This window comes from Leptodactylus fuscus, chromosome 5, assembly GCF_031893055.1.
Source record: "Leptodactylus fuscus isolate aLepFus1 chromosome 5, aLepFus1.hap2, whole genome shotgun sequence".
NCBI lineage: Eukaryota > Metazoa > Chordata > Amphibia > Anura > Leptodactylidae > Leptodactylus > Leptodactylus fuscus.
The window spans coordinates 18390436-18414959 of record NC_134269.1 but is presented as its reverse complement, the minus strand read 5'-3'; the positions used below and the strand labels follow the sequence as shown (position 1 = coordinate 18414959).

At 47.3% G+C, this 24524-nt stretch overlaps 1 protein-coding gene and 2 non-coding genes across 3 annotated transcripts; all 3 read left to right on the top strand.

Annotated features, from left to right (window-relative positions):
* Window positions 1–4836: 4836 nt before the first annotated feature.
* On the top strand, window positions 4837–19984 carry TNPO2 (transportin 2). Its single transcript, XM_075272525.1, has 24 exons — window positions 4837–4915; window positions 8964–9077; window positions 9470–9545; window positions 10052–10201; window positions 10732–10838; window positions 10923–11138; window positions 11225–11347; window positions 11438–11556; window positions 11885–11945; window positions 13270–13438; window positions 13624–13776; window positions 13853–14078; window positions 14763–14934; window positions 15152–15238; window positions 15423–15530; window positions 15902–16060; window positions 16141–16228; window positions 16892–16990; window positions 17120–17215; window positions 17534–17609; window positions 17695–17794; window positions 17879–17953; window positions 18929–19075; window positions 19679–19984. Exons 1-23 carry the CDS (start codon window positions 4844–4846, stop codon window positions 19034–19036), a joined length of 2754 nt encoding a protein of 917 aa, XP_075128626.1. The 5' UTR covers window positions 4837–4843; the 3' UTR covers window positions 19037–19075; window positions 19679–19984.
* LOC142205437 (small nucleolar RNA SNORD41) lies at window positions 13486–13555 on the top strand. The gene has a single exon (XR_012716430.1). It is a non-coding gene; the product is annotated as a small nucleolar RNA SNORD41 (small nucleolar RNA).
* On the top strand, window positions 15002–15071 carry LOC142205436 (small nucleolar RNA SNORD41). The gene has a single exon (XR_012716429.1). It is a non-coding gene; the product is annotated as a small nucleolar RNA SNORD41 (small nucleolar RNA).
* Window positions 19985–24524: the final 4540 nt, after the last annotated feature.

The window sequence follows — 24524 nt, the reverse complement described above, 5'->3', positions numbered from 1 at the left end:
TTTAATTTGCATGCACAAAATGGGATGGCGCATTTCTGCAATTTTGGCAATTCTTTAACACCCGCCCCTGTAAATATATACATGTGTGGTATGTATGAACTCCTCACATATTGCAGTTTTATGGACAGTACATTATGTTTGCAGAAAGGGATTGCTTGAGCCGCACTTTAGTGGCAAATTTGAATTTTTGTGCAATTTTTGCTAGCAATCTCTGTTTGCGGCAAAGTTGAATGAAGGTGGTTGTATATATAAACTATTAAATTGTGTTTTTATATACTGTATGCTGTGTACTCTGAAAAAAGTTAGATTTTGGTATCACAGTCACAGTTTGGTAGGTGCAGTATAGCTTTTTAACATATTAGTGAACAACAGCAAAATCCTTCTTGTCTTCTGTATTCGTGTTTTTGGGAGTCCGAGCTCTTGTTGTAGTTGATGTTTGCGGTAGATATAGTATATTTACACATTGTATACACCATAAGCTATTATTTTAAAAGTATTTTGTATATGAATGTGAGATTGAACATGAGTTTTAGGTGCAAATATGTGTTTTAGCGTATTTTTTCAAAAAATTATTTGTGTTGGTCACAAAGTTGCATGAAGGTGGATGTGGCTATCGATGACCCATTAAGACATTTGTAATCTTCAGATTGTCTACTTTCAAAAAATATATAGGGTTTAGGGGTTCACTTGCTTTTCATGGTGTGTAATCCCTACATTTTATAGGATGATACTTTTTTAACATTTCCAGCTTCAAAGCAGATTTTTGTTCCTTCCAGTTCTAGCAATTTTCTGAAGACACCTGCATGCGGGTGCAGGCCATAGTGATATGTATGAACTCTGCACATGTTGAACTCTTATTTTTAGGAGGTTTGGTGCATATAATTTTTTGTTTGGTTTCCGCTTTTAACAACTAATATACATTTTTTGCATTTTTTCATAAAACATTCACTTTAAATCAAAATTGCATGAAGGTGCCTGTTCGTATACAGTACCAAGTGGCATTGAGACAATGCTGCAGGTGTCTACTTTAAGAAAATATATAGGTATGGGGAGGGGGGGGTTGGATGCTTTTTTAATGTTGCAATTTAGGTTTGATTTGTCCATCTCAAAACTGTGAAAATTGCTCTGGCTACTGGTGGTGCAAAATTTCCAGAGACCCTTGGCAGCAAAAAGGTTAAAACCTTTTTTTTTTTTTTGTGGATAAGACGTCAGAATAGCCTTTAGAAAGGCTATTCTTCTCTTACCTTTAGACGTGGTCTCCGCTGCGCCGTTCCTTAGAAATACCGTTTTTTACCGGTATGCAAATGAGTTCTCTCGCAGTGATGGGGGCGGGCCCCAGCGCTCAAACAGCAATGAGGGCGTCCCCACCGCTGCCAGAGAGTTGTCTCTAGCGCCACCTTCTTCTTCGTCTGCAGCGTCATCTTCAATGTCTTCTTGCAGCGCAGGCTCGTAACTTCTAGGCGTCGGGCCTTGAGCAGAGCAGGAGGTGTTATATATATAATATATATATATATATATATATATATATATATATATATATATATATATATATATATATATATAAACTCTTTACTCCTTAACCTTTTTTATTAGGAGACTTGAACCTGGGATTGGTCCCCCAGCAATCAGGAGGACAGGGGAATGGCTGGTGCAGGTTAGCATTTAACTTAATGATGCCCCTGTGGATAACATAATAGTAATAATAATAATAATATCAATGTAATAATAATGAAATAGTATAATAAAAATACAATAATAATAATAATAATATAATAAAACAACTAAAAATATAATAATTATAATGAATTAAGTCAGAATAAAATAAAAATGACTGTGTTGTTCCCTCAGTGGACTGATTCATCTATGTCGCACATATCCAGTAACTTGTGTTTCGGCGGTGCCCCAGTTTTGGACGTCAGTCACCGGCACCAGCCGCATGTCCCATCTTCTGCGCACATTTGGGTAATGTTTCTGATGCGTTGAACGGCGTTTAATTAGAGAAATGTCTCATCATTAGACAAAGAAGCCTGTAACCCCTTGTGTCCATCTGTCAGATCTGTCACACAGCATTAGAATGAAAGGGAAGCAGATGGCGCAGGGGGACGATGGCAGCTTGTTTCACCAGAGATTTGTAAAGCTTAAGAGATGCCATCCAGCACCAAGACACGATGTTACCGCAGAAGCCTCTTCATTGACTCTGTAGGATTTAAGGGCTTGAGACCAAAATATTCACAAACAGGCAAATCCAGTTACAGCAAAAAAACCTGTATCCTCTGTGTAATGAAACGTTACACGAGATATCTACGAGACCGTCAAGATCTCTGCTTGTTGTCACTTATTAGGAGACTTCCAAGGGATGTAAATCTGTCCTGTCATGTGATGAACACATGGGGGGGGGGATACGCACAGTGATGTCATAGTACAGGGATAATACATACAGTGATGTCATAGTACAGGGATAATACACACAGTGATGTCACAGTACAGGGATAATACACACAGTGATGTCATAGTACAGGGATAATACACACAGTGATGTCACAGTACAGGGATAATACACACAGTGATGTCGCAGTACAGGATAATACACACAGTGATGTCACAGTACAGGATAATACACACAGTGATGTCACAGTATAGGGATAATACACACAGTGATGTCACAGTACAGGGATAATACACACAGTGATGTCACAGTACAGGATAATACACACAGTGATGTCACAGTACAGAGATAATACACACAGTGATGTCACAGTACAGGGATAATACACACAGTGATGTCACAGTACAGGATAATACACAGAGTGATGTCACAGTACAGGGATAATACACACAGTGATGTCACAGTACAGGGATAATACACACAGTGATGTCACAATACAGAGATAATACACACAGTGATGTCACAGTACAGAGATAATACACACAGTGATGTCACAGTACAGAGATAATACACACAGTGATGTCACAGTACAGAGATAATACACACAGTGATGTCACAGTACAGAGATAATACACACAGTGATGTCACAGTACAGAGATAATACACATAGTGATGTCACAGTACAGAGATAATACACACAGTGATGTCACAGTACAGAGATAATACACACAGTGATGTCACAGTACAGGGATAATACACACAGTGATGTCACAGTACAGAGATAATACACACAGTGATGTCACAGTACAGGATAATACACACAGTGATGTCACAGTACAGAGATAATACACACAGTGATGTCACAGTACAGGGATAATACACACAGTGATGTCACAGTACAGGATAATACACACAGTGATGTCACAGTACAGAGATAATACACACAGTGATGTCACAGTACTGGATAATACACACAGTGATGTCACAGTACAGGATAATACACACAGTGATGTCACAGTACAGGGATAATACACACAGTGATGTCACAGTACAGGATAATACACACAGTGATGTCACAGTACAGGGATAATACACACAGTGATGTCACAGTACAGGGATAATACACACAGTGATGTCACAGTACATAAATAATACACACAGTGATGTCACAGTACAGGGATAATACACACAGTGATGTCACAGTACAGGGATAATACACACAGTGATGTCACAGTACATAAATAATACACACAGTGATGTCACAGTACAGGGATAATACACACAGTGATGTCACAGTACAGGGATAATACACAGTGATGTCACAGTACAGAGATAATACACGCAGTGATGTCACAGTACAGAGATAATACACACAGTGATGTCACAGTACAGGGATAATACACACAGTGATGTCACAGTACAGGGATAATACACAGTGATGTCACAGTACAGGATAATACACGCAGTGATGTCACAGTACAGAGATAATACACACAGTGATGTCACAGTACAGGATAATACACACAGTGATGTCACAGAAATGGACCTGAGTTGTTGATTTGTACAAAATTGTACAGGATTATAAAGCCCCAAGTTTTGCCCATTTACGGTGGATTGTACAACCTACACGCAGCTTTAGATGACCAGGCCGCCTACACCAGAAGGTTTTATACAATAAGGCCATGTGCAGATTTGCTTGGGATTAGGGCTGTGGGTTCTGTACTGCAAATCCGCAGCGAGGAATAAAACTGTACGTCTTTTCAAATCCTAATTCACATGCAGTAAAGAAAAAACCTGCAGAATAATCAGTGTGCGGAGGACTTACTTATGTTTCATGTAGATATATACTGAATATGACCCAATCTACTGGAAAATCCACAGGTGCAATTGCATAGATTGCCTTACAGTGAAAATGACCCTGCAGCTGCGTTGTGTGTGAACACGGCCCTATTCTATGACACAATTTTGATAATCCGATGTTATAAAGCAATGATGATCATACAATATGAGACATCTCGGGCACGCCGTGTGACTTGTGAGACCCCACAAAGCCATTATTATTTTATTTGAATAAATGATACAGATTTATAATAAAGTTATAGGGACAGGAAATATCCATGAAGTGAGAGCAGAAGCATAAAATACCATTAAATAAGGTAATTTTGTTGGAATTTCTCATGACAACCAATCACATCCCTGCTCTCATCCATCTGAGGCTTTTTGGAAGATGAAAGCAGCTGTTTTATTGGTTACTGAGACGTCTCTCTGTAGCTACATTCAGTTGCCCGAAACAAAAATGGCGCCTTCGGTCGCTGGATCTCAACTAGTCACGTGGTGTGGCATAATGGGAATGGCGGAATTTGAAAATCCCAGACTAGGACGGCGCTCGGGAGGGGTCATGCCGGATCTGGCTCCGCCTACCGAGAACCGTCTTATTGGCCGGTTGAAGGGGTGCGAATGACGTCATCAGCCCGCGCTCTCTCTCTTTCTGTGTCTCCGCCGCCTGCGAGTCTCCTCCATCCCTGCGAGGTGAGCGGTACCGGAGCCCGGGGGGGATTGAGGGGAGGGAAGGAGGTAACGGCGGGGGCAGGAGGAGGGGGGAGGCTCTGCTAGCCGGGCCGGGGTGAGGGGCAGGCAGGCGCTAGCTACAGGTGGCAGCCGGCCGGCCCGGCAGTGTGATGTGTGGGGGCTGCGGTGCTGCATCACCGGGAAGACCGCGGGGGATGGGGCCGCAGGGATCTACCAATGGCGGGGAGGGGGGAGAATCCTGGGGTAGAGGGGAGGCTGTGCCCGGCTCAGGACATGTGGGGATCCATCCACGATCCCTGCCGGGCTCCTTCCGGAAACAGCGCCACCTCTGTCCGGGAGTTGTTTTTTGGTATTGCAGTTTACCTTTTATTGAAGGAAATGGAGCTAAACTGCAGTACCTGACACTTCCTCTGGGCAGAGGTGGCGCTGTGCCCGCGAGAAGGCAGCCATGTTTATTTTTTGATCCTACTGGACAATCTCTTTAAGGGATAGCTTATATAAGGGGTATAAGGGGTAAGTCTGTGATAGATGGGGGAGTTACTGCAGTTACCCCAGGTTAGAATGAAGCAGCGCATACGGAGCGCTCACTACAGAGGGGCTGCCGGTGATGGCCGAAACATCGTGCTCCGACTATTGGAATGAATGGAGAGAGGTGTACAGACCAGGGTGACTCTCAGAACTGGGGTGCAAAGGGGTCCGTGGGGGACCTATGGGGCTATTGTGGTCTGTGGGGATCCTATGGGGCTATTGTGGTCTGTGGGGATCCTATGGGGTTGTTGCGCTCTGTGGGGCTCCTATGGGGTTGTTGTGCTCTGTGGGGATCCTATGGGGTTGTTGTGCTCTGTGGGGCTCCTATGGGGTTGTTGCGCTCTGTGGGGCTCCTATGGGGTTGTTGCGCTCTGTGGGGCTCCTATGGGGTTGTTGCGCTCTGTGGGGCTCCTATGGGGTTGTTGTGCTCTGTGGGGATCCTATGGGGTTGTTGTGCTCTGTGGGGATCCTATGGGGTTGTTGCGCTCTGTGGGGCTCCTATGGGGTTGTTGCGCTCTGTGGGGCTCCTATGGGGTTGTTGCGCTCTGTGGGGCTCCTATGGGGTTGTTGCGCTCTGTGGGGCTCCTATGGGGTTGTTGCGCTCTGTGGGGCTCCTATGGGGTTGTTGCGCTCTGTGGGGATCCTATGGGGTTGTTGCGCTCTGTGGGGATCCTATGGGGTTGTTGCGCTCTGTGGGGCTCCTATGGGGTTGTTGCGCTCTGTGGGGCTCCTATGGGGTTGTTGCGCTCTGCGGGGATCCTATGGGGTTGTTGCGCTCTGTGGGGCTCCTATGGGGTTGTTGCGCTCTGTGGGGCTCCTATGGGGTTGTTGCGCTCTGTGGGGATCCTATGGGGTTGTTGCGCTCTGCGGGGATCCTATGGGGTTGTTGCGCTCTGTGGGGATCCTATGGGGTTGTTGCGCTCTGTGGGGATCCTATGGGGTTGTTGCGCTCTGTGGGGATCCTATGGGGTTGTTGCGCTCTGTGGGGATCCTATGGGGTTGTTGCGCTCTGTGGGGCTCCTATGGGGTTGTTGCGCTCTGCGGGGATCCTATGGGGTTGTTGCGCTCTGTGGGGATCCTATGGGGTTGTTGCGCTCTGTGGGGATCCTATGGGGTTGTTGCGCTCTGTGGGGCTCCTATGGGGTTGTTGCGCTCTGTGGGGCTCCTATGGGGTTGTTGCGCTCTGTGGGGCTCCTATGGGGTTGTTGCGCTCTGTGGGGCTCCTATGGGGTTGTTGCGCTCTGCGGGGATCCTATGGGGTTGTTGCGCTCTGTGGGGCTCCTATGGGGTTGTTGCGCTCTGTGGGGATCCTATGGGGTTGTTGCGCTCTGCGGGGATCCTATGGGGTTGTTGCGCTCTGCGGGGATCCTATGGGGTTGTTGCGCTCTGTGGGGCTCCTATGGGGCTGTGGGGCTCCTATGGGGTTGTTGCGCTCTGTGGGGCTCCTATGGGGTTGTTGCGCTCTGTGGGGCTCCTATGGAGTTGTTGCGCTCTGTGGGGCTCCTATGGGGCTGTGGGGCTCCTATGGGGTTGTTGCGCTCTGTGGGGCTCCTATGGGGTTGTTGCGCTCTGTGGGGCTCCTATGGAGTTGTTGCGCTCTGTTGGGTTCCTATGGGGCTGTGGGGCTCCTATGGGGTTGTTGCGCTCTGTGGGGCTCCTATGCGGTTGTTGCGCTCTGTGGGGCTCCTATGGGGTTGTTGCGCTCTGTGGGGCTCCTATGGGGTTGTTGCGCTCTGTGGGGCTCCTATGCGGTTGTTGCGCTCTGTGGGGCTCCTATGGGGTTGTTGTGGTCTGAGTCTGAGCTCTTGGCCCCCACTGATCCTGTGAATGAAGTGGCAGATCCAGAGCCATTTACTGTAAGCTCTCACTAGCTGCCCCCTGTCTAGGTGACTGGGGTGGGGGGTATCTATATACTAGAGCTCAGACCCCACTGATCATAAGGGTTACTCCCCCTATCGATATTCCTTCACCTGTATAATGTCCATTATTGGGGTCCTCTGATCTCGAGTTACCCCCTGTCCCCCTTGGCCCCATTGTAATGATTAGAGTGGGGGGTGCACATTTCAGCACAGCCGGACCCCGTATTGATCTGGAGGCGGCTCTGCCTCTGTTCACATAAGTCCAGCATAGAGTGGTGACCCCCACGGGTAGGTGAATAAGAGCAGAGGGGCTCCTGGTGCTTGGAGGTAGCCAGATCAGCTGACTGGTGCGGGTGCTGGACCCCACCAGATCTAGGATCTGTTGCCAGAGTGCGGGTTTGGGATCTGCAAACTTCTGAGATGACTTTTGGAGAAGGGATCAGGGTTCTTCCGAGGATGTTGATGGGTAGATGAGCGATCTTCTCAGAGTGCTGGGGGTGGGGGCAACATCCAAGGTTGTTCTTGAATTTATAGTAAGGCATGTAACCATATCCGTGTTGGGGGAGGGGATTATCGGGATCTATTGTTCTGGGATCTAGAGGACCTGTGAGAAGCTTCTGAATCTGGTTGGGATTGTGGGATCTACTTGCAGTCAGGACATACCAGGGCCACACTCTGTAGATAAAGAGGGTCTTGGATCTACATTGGTTACTTGGAGATGATGGGCTAATTTGGGGGTGTGAGACCCGGAGATGATGCAGACTTGTATCCTGAACACCATGAAGGTCTCAGTATTCATACTGTCTGATCTGGGGTCCTACAGAGGAGGGGAGGGGGCTGACTATATCACCGAAATATCATGTTGTACAATCTCCACACCAAGGGTTAGGCTGACCCCGGCCACTAAATTTCACGTGTGGTAGAGGGTATCCCAGTATGTGATCTGTGCTGGGTCCAGGTATAAGACCCCCACCCACAGGGGTGCAGCTATAGGGGGTGCTACAGTAGTGCTCGCCATGAACCTCTTTACTGTAAGGGGTCCCCTTTAAGTATACCACTATTGTAAATGTTAGGGGCCCAGCAGATAAGTTAGGCCTCTGCCCCCCACAGATCACCCTGATACTGATGTCCTGTCCACAGGAAAGATTGATTTATGACCAGAAAGTGTGGGAAGAACCCCCAAGTAGCACAAGGTATTTCAGGAGGGATATGTATAATTCAGGGGGGCAGTGATCCGACCTCTTGTGTGGGTCTGCATTGTGCCACATTTGTAGTGTAATATGGAGATGGGCACTAGGGTCTCCCAGCAGAACAGAGTGTTTCAGGAGATGGTCATCTATCTATCTCTCTATCTATCTCTCTATCTATCTCCTATCTATCTATCTATCTATCTATCTCCTATCTATCTATCTCCTATCTATCTATCTCCTATCTATCTATCTCCTATCTATCTATCTCCTATCTATCTATCTATCTATCTATCTATCTATCTATCTATCTATCTATCTATCTATCTATCTATCTCTATTCCATCCATCTGTATCAATCACATGAAACTTCCATTCCTAGTACAACACTGTCCCCAGCTGGCAGCGATGAGGTACTGCACACATATCCTGTTAATATTGATCCTGTTTCTTCTCTGTATTGACCTGTTTCAGCTAGTGGTTGTGAAGATGGACTGGCGCCCGGATGAGGAAGGGTTACAGCAAGTCCTGCAGCTCTTAAAGGATTCCCAGTCACCAGACACGGCCACCCAGAGAGTTGTCCAGGACGTATCCTTTACACCTTGTCATCTAATGTTGGTGATGGGGAAGTTACTTGCTCTTGTACCTACAGGTGTCTGGGCAGGATATGGTGTTGTATGGCTGTTTTATTTTTGTATATTCCTCCTATTATACAGGCGACATGTGATGGGTGCAGCACCCTGTTGTATCCGTAGTAAGTACGACATTGGCATCGCAGTATAAGTAGATGTGTGTGCCTGAAGCTGAGGCTGCTGTTACTGCGCTCCTCTTACCGTGTGGTATATTAGGTTAGTGAGGCCTGTGACGTCATGTAAGATGAGCAGAAAGTGGCGGTATAATGGGAGGGGGCCTATGGCTGTAGTCTGGATGTCACAGCACGTGGTCGGCCGCTACCAGTTTTGTCCTGAACTATCTCTCAGAAACTGAAGCAGCTGAACCAGTATCCGGACTTCAACAACTATCTGATCTTTGTGCTGACACGGCTCAAGTCAGAAGGTATGCTGGGTATATGGCGGGCCTGGTATAATGGGCTGGGTATCCTCTATGGGTCACATGATTGTCTGTGGGCTTGCTATCCACTGTAGGCCCCATAGTGGGCAAGGGCTGGCTGTCTACTGTAGGCCCCATAGTGGCTAAGGGCTGGCTGTCTAGTGTAGGCCACATAGTGGGCAAGGGCTGGCTGTCTACTGTAGGCCCCATAGTGGCTAAGGGCTGGCTGTCTAGTGTAGGCCACATAGTGGGCAAGGGCTGGCTGTCTACTGTAGGCCCCATAGTGGGTATGGGCTGGTTGTCCACTGTAGGCCCCATAGTGGGCAAGGGCTGGTTGTCTACTGTAGGCCCCATGATGATGGTATTTCTATTTTGATGTGCAGTATACATATGGACACAAGATGGCACATAACATCCATAATCAGCCAGGTCATGTGTAGCTTTAATCCATTGGCCCACACCATGTTTTCTGATCATTCCCTCCCATATAATAACCTGTCTGTGTGTTGCAGATGAGCCCACGCGCTCCCTGAGTGGTCTGATCTTGAAGAACAATGTAAAGGCCCATTACCAGAACTTCCCTCAGCCCGTGTCTGAGTTCATAAAGCAGGAATGTCTGAACAGCATCGGAGACTCGTCGTCCCTCATCAGAGCCACCATTGGTGAGTCCGGGCCTCTGCTGCTCCTCTTGTCACTGTCTCTCCCGGATATGATGCAGATCTTGTATACCTGATGTGCCATGAGGGCTCTTGTATTCATACTGTCTGATCTAGGGAGACGCACAGATTGAGACGCCATTCTAGTCTACACTAGAGATTCCTGTCAGTAGCCACTGGAGGCGCTGTGTATGTCTATAAGCTATCCACTACTTTTGGGTAGAGATGGGGCAAAACTATGAAGCTTTGTTTTGTGTGGTTAGGACCAGAAGTGAAATTATTATTCGTTTTGGGTGGACCCCAGAGTATAATCATTTCAGTTTGGAGATGATGGACCCCATAGTTTTGGGTTGGGGTTGGCTCCAGCTCTTTATGGATTGGTTTGCCCGTCTCTACTCTTGGTTAATTCACAAGTCCCTGGACAGGTCGCGCCTCTCTTTTGTGACGGTGCACACTTTGGACTATTGCCTCTACCCCTGTTCTACATTGACTCCAGCCTTACTCTGTATGTTCTATATGACGTGTGTTCTCTCCAGGGATCCTCATCACAACCATAGCATCAAAGGGGGAGCTGCAGACCTGGCCAGAACTTCTACCTCAGCTCTGCAACCTGCTGAACTCAGAGGACTACAACACGTGCGAGGTAAGCGGCCTCTCGTGGTCACCATGGATGGCCTGTCCTTGTGGTCACTCCTCCACTCTTCTAATTTTTTTATATGTTTTCAAGGGAGCCTTTGGTGCTCTGCAAAAAATCTGTGAGGATTCATCTGAGCTCTTGGACAGCGATGCTCTGAACAGGCCGCTGAACATCATGATCCCTAAATTTCTCCAGTTCTTCAAGCACTGCAGCCCCAAAATCAGGTCTCACGCCATCGCCTGCGTAAACCAGTTTATTACAGACCGGGCCCAGGCACTCATGGATAACATTGATACTTTCATTGAGGTATGTAGACATCAAAGTCCTGCCTGGTTAGAGGTGCCATTACATTGGTGGGAATGTGAGAATAATGAATCCCCTGCATCCCTCAGCACCTCTTTGCACTGGCGGTGGATGAAGACCCCGAGGTTCGCAAGAATGTGTGTCGGGCACTGGTCATGTTACTGGAGGTGCGGATAGACCGGCTGCTTCCTCATATGCACAGCATTATCCAGGTATGTCAGGTCTCTTCTCCTCGTTCATGTTGGGTTAGAGCTGCCCCCCCCCCCCCCCAACCCTGAATTGTGTCCTCTCTTCTCCTCCAGTACATGCTGCAGAGGACGCAAGACAGTGACGAAAATGTGGCGCTGGAAGCCTGCGAGTTCTGGTTGACGCTGGCTGATCAACCCATCTGCAAAGACGCCTTGTCCAATCACCTGCTGCAGTGAGTACCGGACTGTACTCCGGGGGTCAGAGGGCGACTGGCCTGCAGAGCTGACACTTTGCTGCAGGTTTAGAATTACAAATCCCTTTAGTAGAAAGGTGATGGGTATTCGGGAAGACAGCCCTGGTAGGGTGAGGATATTGTATCCCTGTTTATGGAAACTGATAGTTCCAAAAGAAGGAAGTGTTGGTGGTCGTGTCCAGTAATAACTCCATTGTGATTCTCAGCACCCTCCTTGCTGCATTGTGTGTCCTGCATGGTGGTGTGGAACTGTGACTGCATTATTGTGCCGATGACAGGGCTAGAAATCTGCGGTTTTCTCTTGCAGGCTGATTCCCATCCTTGTGAATGGTATGAAGTACAATGAGATAGACATCATCCTCCTGAAGGTAAGGGAGTGTATACTTCTGTTTCTTGGAAATTGTCACTTACATGGATCTATCCTATAATCCTACTGCAATGAAACCAGTGCCATGGGGTCGGTAGCACTAACCTCTGACCACCGTCTGCAATGATGGCATCCGGCTAACATACAGGACACAGAACCAACTGTTCTCGGCTAAATTCTGTATGGACGCCCCGCCAATCAGATACTTATGGCCTAAGGATAGACCATGAGAAGAGAAAATCCTGGCTAACACCTTTAAAGGAGAAATTGCTTTGTGATCTTATATCTCACTGATCTTACAATAAGGAAAGATCTCGGTGCCGTCCATTCATATATTTGTACATTATTAGGTCGCCCCTCAGTGTGTTTATATTGTAATCCGCCCATCCCTTTAGTTCCCTTGGCCGCCTCCTTTGCACTCGCTCCATTTCAGCTATGTCTTTCCTATGTACGGATGCCCAAAATTGTTGATCAGTGATTTCTATAGCAAAACCTTGTCCTTGTCGTGAGCATTTGCTCCTCTCCTGTTGCAGACCATGATTGTATATGGCCTGGTGGCAGCCGCCTGGCATTGGTCGCTAAGTTTACTGTCAACCAATATTCCCAATTCTCATTCTTCTGGTTGACTGCAATTTAAACCGTTTCCCACAATGCACTTCTCTCTCCTGATACAGGAGACCTGCAGGATAGAGAACTTTGCTTTAGTCATGAATGGAGAAGAATATTATTTAACAAAGGAGAATTAACACTTGCAAAGTCATGCTTGGATTTATGCAGATTGTTAACAGAAACGTCATAAACGTGCAGTTCAGAGGGCCATCATAAATTTGGTTGGCCTGTTCGCTTCCTCATTGGTGGACGTCCGGCTGCCAGGATCTGCATTATGCTATAGGGCGAGTTGTATTTTGCAGCTCCTTAGATGTCAGCTTGTGCAGTGTGGCTGCCTAAAGAGACCTTACCTTTTCGTTCCCAGCATCATTGGCCCAGGCTTGCAGCACTGGGGTCCTGGATTCGAATCGAACCAAGGACCTAAATTTGCAAGGAGTTTGTTTGTTCTCTCATGTTTGCATGTGTTTCCTCCCACACGGCAAAAATATAGTTGCAGGTAAATTGTCTTCCTGAGGATGAGCGCCTGTATGGCGTCCACTAACTCCCCTACTCCATAACACTCCCTGAGCTTTGAGTCTCCGGAAAAAAAATCGTATTACGTAGGTTTTTGGGAGGATCCCCACCTATCAGAATGCTTTGGTATGTCTTGGGGATGGTAATACGTCTCTTAAGCAAATATTAAAGACATGCCGTCATAAACTTTTCTTGCTCCTCAGGGGGATGTGGAGGAGGATGAGACTGTCCCAGACAGCGAGCAGGACATTAAGCCGCGGTTCCACAAGTCCCGCACTGTCACCCTGCAACACGAAGAAGAGCGAGCAGAAGGAGAGGACGATGCCGACGATGAAGATGATGACGACGACACATTGTCTGACTGGAATCTGAGTATGTTCTGCTCCCTCATAGCGCATTCTAGTCTTTATTAGGGACCTCCTGAAGTGATGCAGATACCACCCCCTGACTTACACTGAGGGTCTCCTGTATTCATACTGTCTGATCGGAGTCCTGGGGTCCAGGGTGCGGCGTCTCTGATGTGAAGTATAAAGTGACAGGATGTTAAATTCTTACAGGGAAGTGTTCGGCTGCCGCCCTCGACGTCCTCGCCAATGTATTCCGTGAAGAGCTGCTCCCTCACCTGCTCCCCCTCCTCAAGGGTCTGCTGTTCCACCCAGAATGGGTCATTAAAGAGTCTGGTATTCTGGTGCTCGGAGCCATCGCTGAAGGTAATATCTCTGTCTCCGGTGTTTGGTCCCAAGGTCCCAATTTAGAATACTGAGTTCCTGTTCTTGTCGTGTGCAGGCTGTATGCAGGGCATGGTTCCCTACTTGCCAGAGCTGATTCCTCACCTCATCCAGTGCCTGTCTGATAAGAAGGCTTTGGTCCGCTCCATCGCCTGCTGGACCCTGAGCCGATATGCCCATTGGGTGGTCAGCCAACCCCCTGACCTCTACCTGAAGCCCCTCATGACTGAGCTACTGAAACGAATCCTGGACAGCAACAAGCGAGTGCAGGAAGCCGCATGCAGGTATCTATGTGGCTGAAAGAGAGAGGCGCTATTTAAGGGGTTTCATATTGATCTATACACAAGATGAGTCTGGTCTCTGGTGGTCTGAACCCTGAACCCTACACAGACCAGTCGTTTCAGCAGCCTCTGGTGCTGCTAGTGGGTGGTCAGCATGTGCCACGCAGTAATAGGATCAGTTGTTGGCTATTATTCTGCCGCTCCTATTACTGGAGTCGGAGTAACTCTGACGTCCACTGGCAGCTTCCAGCATCCCACCTTCCACAGATCACATACTGGTGACCTATGTTGTCAGTACAAAGACTTGGGGCTGGAAATCCCTTTAAATCAGGGGTAGGGAACCTTCGGCTCTCCAGCTGCTGTGAAACTACAACTCCCAGCATGCTCCATTCACTTCCATGGGAGTTCCAAGAACAGCAGAGCAAGTATGCATGCTGGGAGTTGTAGTTTTGCAACAGCTGGAGAGCCGTACGGTCCCTACCCCTGCATAAAATGTACATTACAGCACAGCCATAGCCAGGCAGAGCAGGCCAAATGTTTCCAGGGTATGGACTGAACTCTGCAGCTTTGGCTGGGACTGGAGGATAAGCATGTTCAGATGAAGCAGAATTTTTCTGCTGCAGATTGGGTTGTGAATCCTCTGCAGAATCCGCATGTTGTTACGGATGTCCCATCTCTGTCCTACAGTGCATTTGCGACCCTGGAGGAAGAAGCCTGCACGGAGCTTGTACCTTATTTAAGTTTTATCTTGGACACTTTGGTTTTTGCCTTTGGAAAATACCAGCACAAGAATCTCCTCATACTCTACGATGCCATAGGGACGCTGGCGGACTCAGTGGGGCACCATTTAAACCAACCGGTGAGTGACCTGATTCGCTGGTACTGGGGACAAAAAGTTGAAGCTGGCAATAAAGGGGCTAGTGTCTCTGGAGGTGATGTAGACATGTGCTACGTGATATACATATGATGTCTCGGTATTCATACTGTCTGATCCAGAGCCCGCTCCTGATACTACACTGTATATACCTGCAAGGCAAATCCTATAAGTAATGTCTATACTCTGTCTCTGTCCTCAGGAGTACATTCAAAAACTGATGCCCCCTCTCATCCAGAAGTGGAACGAGCTGAAGGATGAGGACAAGGACCTTTTCCCGCTTTTGGAGGTGAGGATTGTTCCACTGGATCTTTCTGGAGGGGGGTGTTGCAGTTTGAAGGGTGTGATGTAGAACCAGAAATCTGAATGCTACGTGTTGGTATTTTGTATTCATACTGGCTGACCCCTGAGGTACTGAGCTGTCTGGTGGTTAGGTGATGGTTGTCTGTGTGTAACCTGGTGTTTTCTTCTAGTGCTTGTCCTCCATCGCAACCGCCCTGCAGAGCGGGTTCCTTCCTTACTGCGAGCCCGTGTATCAGCGCTGTGTCACATTGGTGCAGAAGACTCTCGCTCAAGCCATGGTGGGTATATGTGTAAATGAGTTATGTCTATGTGAAGTTATGCTGAGCACACGTAGGTCATGACATGTTCCTCTTCTTTCCTTCTGGGGGTCAAAGTCAAAAGTCTAAGGTGACACCGGTCACCGGCCTTTTGCTTTAGGAGCAGAATACAAGGATTTATTTCTCAAATGGGGTCAAGTATAGTAGTGGGAGGTCCCAAATAAGTCTCACCCAAAAGTGATTTTGGGAACTGCATCTTATTAGGGAGTAGTGTATAAGCGCCTTCACTTATACCTGGCTTATAGGCTGCACCACTTTCTTGGCCTGGTATATAGGTCTGACCATCTCCTGTGCCTGGCTATATAGGCCTGACGTCTTTCTATATCCGGCAGATGTACAGTCAACATCCGGACCAGTATGAAGCTCCTGATAAAGATTTCATGATCGTGGCCTTGGATCTTCTCAGTGGGCTGGCAGAGGGGCTCGGTGGCCATGTGGAGCAGTTAGTGGCCAGAAGCAACATAATGACCCTTCTGTTCCAGTGTATGCAGGTGAGGGTTTTGTTCTTGCTCCGGGTTGAGCACTTTGATGGTCTGAGCTTTCTCTGAGGCTTCTTCTTCTTCTTTCTTAGGACATCATGCCCGAGGTTCGGCAGAGCTCCTTCGCTCTCCTGGGTGACCTGACAAAGGCTTGTTTCCTGCATGTCAAGCCTTGTATCTGTAAGTGACACCTCTGTACTACACTGTATGATATCTATGACCCTGTGCAAGTGAATGTGCTGTGTAACCCTTTATTGATAATTGTCTGGTGGGAGTCAGACTGCTCGGACCCCCACTGATCATGAAATGATGGAGATGCAGGTTACGCTGGTCATCTCTATAGGACTGCTTAATATGGCTGACCCGGGGGACAGTGGATGGGTCGGCGTTGTGTTACGCGATTACAGTGGTTAAGTTCAAAAATACATGACAATCCTATTTGAGGAACTTAATTCGAATAGACAGGGGGGAATAAAACCCCAGAAATTTCATGTATACCTTAATATGAAGTGTCAGTAGCGCGAGAGGGATATCCCCTTGTGATAGGATGAGTGTCAGCATGAACTGTGAATAATGGATCATCACCCCTCAGTCAGATATGTAGTAGTACAGAATGTAAGTCAGCTGTCAATCAATATGCAGAAATGGCACAATTACATCAGGTAAGTCTCAATATACAATATAGAGAGTGCCCGATCAGCTGTCAATAAGAAGGATAAAGCTCCAATGATAATGGAGGATCATACATAGGTCACCAATAAGGTATATACATATATAGAACGTCTGCCACAACCTAGTCATGCTCATTCCTGTAATACGTCCTTCCTGTTCTTCTCTCTACAGCGGAGTTCATGCCCATTCTCGGCACCAACTTAAACCCGGAGTTCATCTCTGTCTGTAACAATGCCACCTGGGCCATTGGGGAGATCTGCATGCAGATGGGTGAGTGTGACTGCACTGTGTATGGAGGTATACAGCTATCTGTATATAGTGCAGCGTGCAGGATCCATCCTTACCCATATGCCTTGACCCTGCCTGCATTGTCTAATACCCCTTCCTTCTTTCCATTAGGGGCAGAAATGCAGCCATACGTCCCAATGGTCTTGAATAACCTGGTAGAAATTATCAACCGGCCAAACACACCCAAGACGCTCCTTGAGAACACAGGTTGGTTTTATATGGCGGCTTCCTGTTCTTAGTTTTCTATTGGCTGGCTTCTGAGTGTCTTATACGGTCAGGGATCTGTAGGGAGAAAATAAAGGATCCCCTAACATGACTGTGATCCCCTATACTGTCAGGGATCTGTAGGGGATCCTTTATTTTCTCCCTAACATCACTGTGACGTACGTAATAGGACAGCTTACTTATATGTGGTGTCTGCCCCTTTAAAAATGAGGCTGACCTGTAAAGAGTTAATAAGACATGGCGTTTGTCTGTGTAGTAAAGCATGTAATAATGTAATGCCTATCTCCCACCCTCTCCTAGCCATCACTATTGGACGCCTGGGCTGTGTATGTCCCCAGGAGGTCGCCCCCATGCTGCAGCAGTTTATCAGGCCCTGGTGAGTTGCTGACCCCGATTTCCCATCCAGATGTGTATTTCTTGTGTATTTGGGTTTTCCCTTCACCGCTCCCTCCATATGACAGGTGTACATCACTGCGTAATATCAGAGACAATGAGGAGAAGGACTCCGCCTTCAGAGGGATCTGCATAATGATCGGAGTGAATCCTGGAGGAGTAGTGCAGGTAGTTAGAGCATGGGGGCAGATCTCTTCCCACTGTACGTGTTACTAGGTGTCCACGTTCATGTCTTTTTATTCGTTCTTTCAGGATTTCATCTTTTTCTGTGATGCTGTGGCCTCCTGGGTGAGCCCCAAAGACGATCTGAGAGACATGTTCTATAAGGTCAGTCTGTTTTCTATCGTTCCCTGACTACTACCCTATGGGAAATGCGTATATGGTCCCTGTACTGGGAATACTGGCTCCCATCATGTCTCTTCAATGGACTGGAGTGTGATCTGTTATGGGACCATGGACCCATCCCAAAACTGACCATGTGCATTAGGTGGGTTTGGGTTGAGCGTGCCAATATTAAACAGCTCACCATCTAATGTGTATGGGGACCTCTGGTGGTTAGGTTGGGTCACATCTGCATTCAGGTTTCTATGCGGGAGGTCTGCTTGGGGACCCCCGAAACAGAAATCTATACGCATCAAAAAGCAGTTATCTAAGGAAACCCACGAACCCTATAGATTATAATGCGGTCCGTGTTGTTTTGTGCGGACTCCACACAGACCCCATTATAGTCCATAGAGTCCAGGGGTTTACCAAATAACAGCTTTTTTTTTTTTTTTTTTTAAATGTAGATTGTGAGCCCTACATAGAGCTCACAATGTACATTTTTCCCTATCAGTATGTCTTTTTTGGAATATGGGATGGAAATCCATGCAAACACGGGGAGAACATACAAACTCCTCGCAGATGGTTTTTTGCCCTTGGCGGGATTTGAACACCAGGACTCCAGCGCTGCAAGGCTGCAGTGCTAACCACTGAGCCACCGTGTGGCCCCAAATAACAGCTTTTTATGCGTATAGGTTTCCGTTCAGCAGACTTCCCGCATGGAAACCCGAACACAGATGTGAAATAGGCAGCAATGGATATATAAGGATTAGGGAATGGGATTTCAACTGCCCAATTTTTCTTTTTTGTTCTCGTCCCGCCAAGTGTGCATGTTTGTAGCTGTACGCTGATTGGCCGCATCGGGTGATGGCTATCTAAAGTGTATGGCAGGCTCTAGAAGAGAACAGTCTGATCCTGTGAATGTGGTCATGGGCACCCCCGACTCTGTATCTGACCCTTCGCTTCTTGTTTTCTTTGCAGATCTTGCATGGTTTTAAGGAACAGGTCGGGGAGGAGAATTGGAATCAGTTTTCTGAGCAGTTTCCTCCTTTGCTGAAGGAGCGACTGGCTGCGTTCTATGGGGTGTAATGTGATCGTGGGCAAATCTACACATACCCAGCGTGGGAGGTAAGTGTGAGAGGAGGGGGCTGCTGTGGGGGGGAGGGGGGAGCGTCAAAGGAGTAGTTGCTGCAGGGGCAAGTAAGATTGAGGGGGGGGGGGGGGGCTGCTGGAGGGGTAGGTAATAAAAAGGGGGGTAAGAATGAGAGGAGGGGGGCTGCTGGAGGGTGAGGTAGTGAGAGGGGGGTAAGAATGAGAGGAGGGGGGCTGCTGGAGGGTGAGGTAGTGAGAGGGGGGTAAGAATGAGAGGAGGGGGCTGCTGGGGGGTGAGGTAGTGAGAGGGGGGTAAGAATGAGAGGAGGGGGCTGCTGGAGGGTGAGGTAGTAAGAGGGGGGTAAGAGTGAGAGGAGGGGGCTGCTGGAGGGTGAGGTAGTAAGAGGGGGGTTAATAATGAGAGGAGGGGGCTGCTGGAGGGTGAGGCAGTAAGAGGAGGGTAAGAATGAGAGGAGGGGGCTTCTGGAGGGTGAGGTAGTAAGGGGGGGGGGGGTAAGAATGGAAGGAGGGGGAAGTAAGACTGAGCAGGGAGAGCTAAGAATCAGGAGGGCTGCTGCAGGGTAGGGGGTCTTTGCTGTGACCTGCTGATTATTCGGTGGTCTTTCCTTCTCCCCGCAGGTTCCTGTTAGGTCCATGAGGTCATTGGGGAGATTGGTGTCCTACACCCCACACATCCAGTCTTTAGCGGGGTTTCAGGGAACAGTGTCCTGGGTCAGTGACATCCCTCCATTCCAGACTCCTTCCACCCGACTCCCAAGACGCCTCAGCGGAGAACAGGAGGATGTGAACACTACGCCACCCTCCCGCCCTCGGAGACCTTTATTTTGTTTTTTATTTTCTAGTAACTGAGCATGAGGGGGGAAGTTGTCTTAGGATGTTAACCCTTGTAGGGTGGGGGGGGTTAGGGCTGTACTGGAGGAGCTGGTCCCACGTCAGCATCGGGCAGGGCAGGAGGGTTAGACTATAGAGCGGGAGGGAGGAGGGGGATCTACAGCTATAGAGACATTGGACTATTCCCCTACAGTTTGGAGCAGGTTAGGGTCAAATAATAAAAAATAAAAAAAAAAACGACAAAAAAATAACAAAAAGGCAAAAAATCAAATCGCAGCAGAATCGGATCGCAACCACAGAACGGAAGGTCGGCCATCTTTAAAGGGCCCAGGTCCAGCTGGAGGAGGAGATTGTAAAGTCATGAGATACGTCAGAGCGAGGAGAGGTTGTGACTTTTTAATTTTTTTTTTTTGTTTTATTCGTCTTACTACTTTTGCTCCCTTGCTAATTTGCACAAGAGGTAATTGGTCTCGTATCTGCAGGAAGAGTCTTCGATAGGATGAAATGTCTTATTTTGTAACTTTTTAGTATCTACACATGTAGAATTGGTGCCGGGGGTGTGAGATTATCGTGAAAAAAAACAAAAAAACAGGAAAGACTTTGCTGCTTGAGTTCAGACCGGTATGTGAAAAGTCAGCAGGGGGCCCCCTAGTGGAGGGGAAAGTAGGAAGAATTCATTAGTTTACAATACAGAGTCCTATCTGTAATTCGCTTCATGGTTAATAAATGACATTTTCAGTGGAAATCGCTTCTTATAACTTCCTATGATGCCAGACGCGCGGCGCTGACCGCTATAGGAAGTGGCGCCCATGGGCTGCTCTCGCCAGTCAGTTCGGATATGGGATTGCTCTGACTTTGACCCCTGAGTGCTGCCATTGGGCTCTCTGCCTGCAGGGGGCAGCATCTGCATTCATCTTTGATCGTTCCTATAGGCTGCTATGATAAATGGAAGCTATAGGGAGCCCGTATGAATAGTCTGGATTAACCCTATAAGGGTTAACTTTGCCCCCAATACCAGCACTTGGGGGGGCAAATTTTACTGTAATGATTGGCACATTTTTAACCCCTATTTAAGAGTACAATCCCTTTTATCGATTTGGAGCTGTAGCAGTCCATAGGGATCGTAGGTGAGGTGGTTCCAACATGATCAGTTTGCTCTCCGTCCCCTTGGTGTGTAAGGGGACGTGTAAGTTCAGTACGTGTGCAACGCGCGGTATATGAAGTCATTCCATACGAGGGATCTCGGCACAAGCATGACTAGGGGTGCTATAGAGACCAAAAGTGCAGCCGTCGCCTTTAGAAACCAATCTGAGTCCTGCGTTGACCCTTCATAGGGTCGAGCGTCCTGGAGCTGGTCTGGTTACTGAGCGCAACGGCTCCGTTTTTATCTCAGCCGTATCGGGTCTGTCACCAACATTCCAGTTTACTTACCCGCTAGGAAGTCGATATATATGTATATTTTTTTTCCCCCTTTTTTTTTTAATGATTTGTAGAAGGTCTGAGACTTGACGTGACACTGTGAAAAGGGAGACGAGTGTGTGATGTGGCTTTAGGCTTAGCGTGGTGTAGGAAAGGGTTAAACCAGCCGTGCCCACCCCCGCTGGGCAGGTTGGGAAGGGGGTAGGCCGTTGTGATAGGGTTAGATGGCGTTGCAGGTAGGTGTCGTGAAGTGTGAGCTCCTGGGCCGAGGTTTCATTAGCATCCTCCCTTCCTGTTTTGTATTGTAGGGCACACCACTAGGCTCCAGGTGAATTCTGGGACTGTATATTGGTATTTGTGATGTAATGTTTCCTATGGTAAAACTGCAGTGTATTTAGTGTAAAGCCGTCTGCTTGCACCTTTGCTCAGATGAGAATTATATTCTCATTTTATGTATATTTTTTTTTTTCTTTTTTTTTTTGTTAACTAAAATGCAGTTTTTTTTGTGACTCTACTTGTCTACTGTCCTTTATTGTATCGGGGGATAGAAAGGGGTTTGGGGTCTGACATGTGGGAAAACCATTAAAGGGCTTGTTCTCTTTGTACCTGCTACTATCTCAAGTGTCTGGTTCTCCTGCAGCACCTCCAGAGGTGAAGTGAAGTATTACAGTGATCTTTGGAATCCATGAATTGCATGTGCGTGCCAGGTCCTCCAGAGAAACCATCTATCAAGGAGTGGTTCTGCGACTGCACTGCCACGCCTGGCCATGTCTGGTATTGCAGCTCAGACTTTTTTTGCTTGAGTGGCAATACCAAATAACTGTTTTTTGGAAACTGCCATGTTATTTTCTTCCTGTACGAGTTCTATATATTAGGGATTCTGAATTAGAGTATGTTTCTAATCTTATACATTCTACCGTATTAGTAAATGGAGGATTATGTAGATAATCTGTTGTCCCTTAGTCCAAACAGCAGCACAATGCAATGGGGTATTCCTGCCCCTGTGTGCTGTTAGGACAGGAGCAATTTTTAATTAGTCAACCTTCCCAGATAAGAGGTCCAGAGAGATAAATCCCCCCCCCCCCTGTGTTAGTTATAAAGTACCTTAGTTCCGAAAATTATATTCAGAAGTAGAGATGAGCGAATAGTGAAATATTCGACCAAATATCGAATCCCATTATAGTCTATGAGGAAAAAAATGTTTGTTTAAGGGGTAATCACTATTCGACTAAGGAGAGTCACCAAGTCCACAATGACACCCCAGGAAATGATGCCAACACCTCTGCAATGCAACTGGGACAGCAGGGGAAGCATGTCTGGGGGCATCTAACACACCAAAGACCCTCTATTACCCCACCATCACAGCCTAACAACTACACACTTTACACACTCACTATGGAAAGTGGAAAAACACTTGTAAACCTTCTTTCCTCCACATTAGTATGGACAGAAACACAAATTTTAAGCTAAAGAAACATTATCAAGCACCTCTTTAAATCATGTTGACCATGACAACCACAGATGGAATAGGCAAGGGCAAAATTAAACTGCACCTACCCTTAACTGTCATTGTGTGTGTGTTGTGGTGAGACCTTCAAAAATTACATTTCAGGCCCTTGGGGTGAGCCCTCCCAAACTTAGCTTCAGGCCCTTGAGGTGAGTTGAGCCTTGTACCAGCAGAGATTGAGGCCCTTGAGGTGAGTTGAGCCTGAATATGATGAATATCTGTGTCCACCATCTTGTGCACCTGACAACACGGGCTCATTATTGTCAGTAGACCTTGCAATGTTTCACGATAAGGCCTTGCTCTTGTATCATGTCTCCCAAATAAAGGGAGTGAGGCGGACAGCCGGATCATCTTATCAGGAGACCTTGATAATAAGCTGTGAGAAGAACTTGCTGAACAATAAGGCATTCTAATGAATCGGCTTCTTATAATATACTGAATATATTCTCTTAAAGGGATCCTATCAGTCAGACACAATTTTTTTTGTAAGCACCATGTCGGAATAGCCTTAAGACAGGCTATTCATCTCCTACCTTTCGTCGTGTTATCCGCGTCCTCTGTTCGCCTACAATCCTGGTTCTTGTCAGTATGTAAATGAGTTCTTTCACAGCACTGAGGGGGGTCCCCAGCGCTCAGACAGCACTGGGGCATCCCCAATGCTGCAAGAAAACTCCAGCGCCGCCTCCTCTTTTTCAGCAGCGTCATCTTCAGCCTCTTCTTCCGGTGATGGCTTGTAACTTCTAGGCCTCGGGCAGAGCAGACTGCGCGTACCCACAGACCACGAGAAAATGGCCGCTTGCACAGTATTGTAAGCGGCCGACGTGGTAGCTACAAAAAATTGTGTCTGACTGATAGGATCCCTTTAAAGCCATAGACACAATTACCAATGATTATTGATTCTCAAGCCATTTTCTAATATTTTTCCACCACGTTCATAAGTATGAGTAGTATCAATAAGAGTTCCAGCACAGAAGGAGCAGAGGGTTGTTTCCAACTCCTAACAATTACTAGTTTAGCGATAGCTAGTACATATCCATTTTCAATTTGGAGATGGGATCGAACTCCGTTCTAAATGGAGAACTGTCTGTGGAGTACGAGGCACCGAACCGTCTATTAATTTATCCAAAATATCAAAAACGTCTTTCCAGTATTCAGTTACCCTGGGACAGTCCCACAGGATATGAAGTAAAGAACCAACTTCTCCACATCACCTCCAACATATCGGAGGAGAACTGGGGAACATCTGATGTAAACAGGCCGGGGAGAAATACCATCCCAGGGTGACCTTATATGCGGTCTCTATACGGGAACTGCATATAAGTGAGGTATGTGCCAGTGACACTAGGTTCACACCAGGGCTCGATCTCCGTTCTGAGGTTTCTGTCTTCTGCATGCAGAAGACTGAAACCTGTTAGACCGAGTCTGGCCCTGAGCGCCAGTGAGCGTTTTATGCTCTCCGCGGCAAAACCGTTTTTTTTTTTTTTAACTGAACACAAAGTCCTGCATATCCGACTGTGCGTCTGGTTAAAAAAAACGATTTCACCGCGGAGAGCATAAAACGCTCACCGGCGCTCATGGCCGGACACTTTTCAAACCCATTCAAAAGGAGGCAAATATAATGTCTCAAAGACTTTTAGCTGAAAAATAAGATTTTTCAATAGGAGTCCAATGAAGATCTTTCTCCCTAGACAAACCGCTCATTAGTAG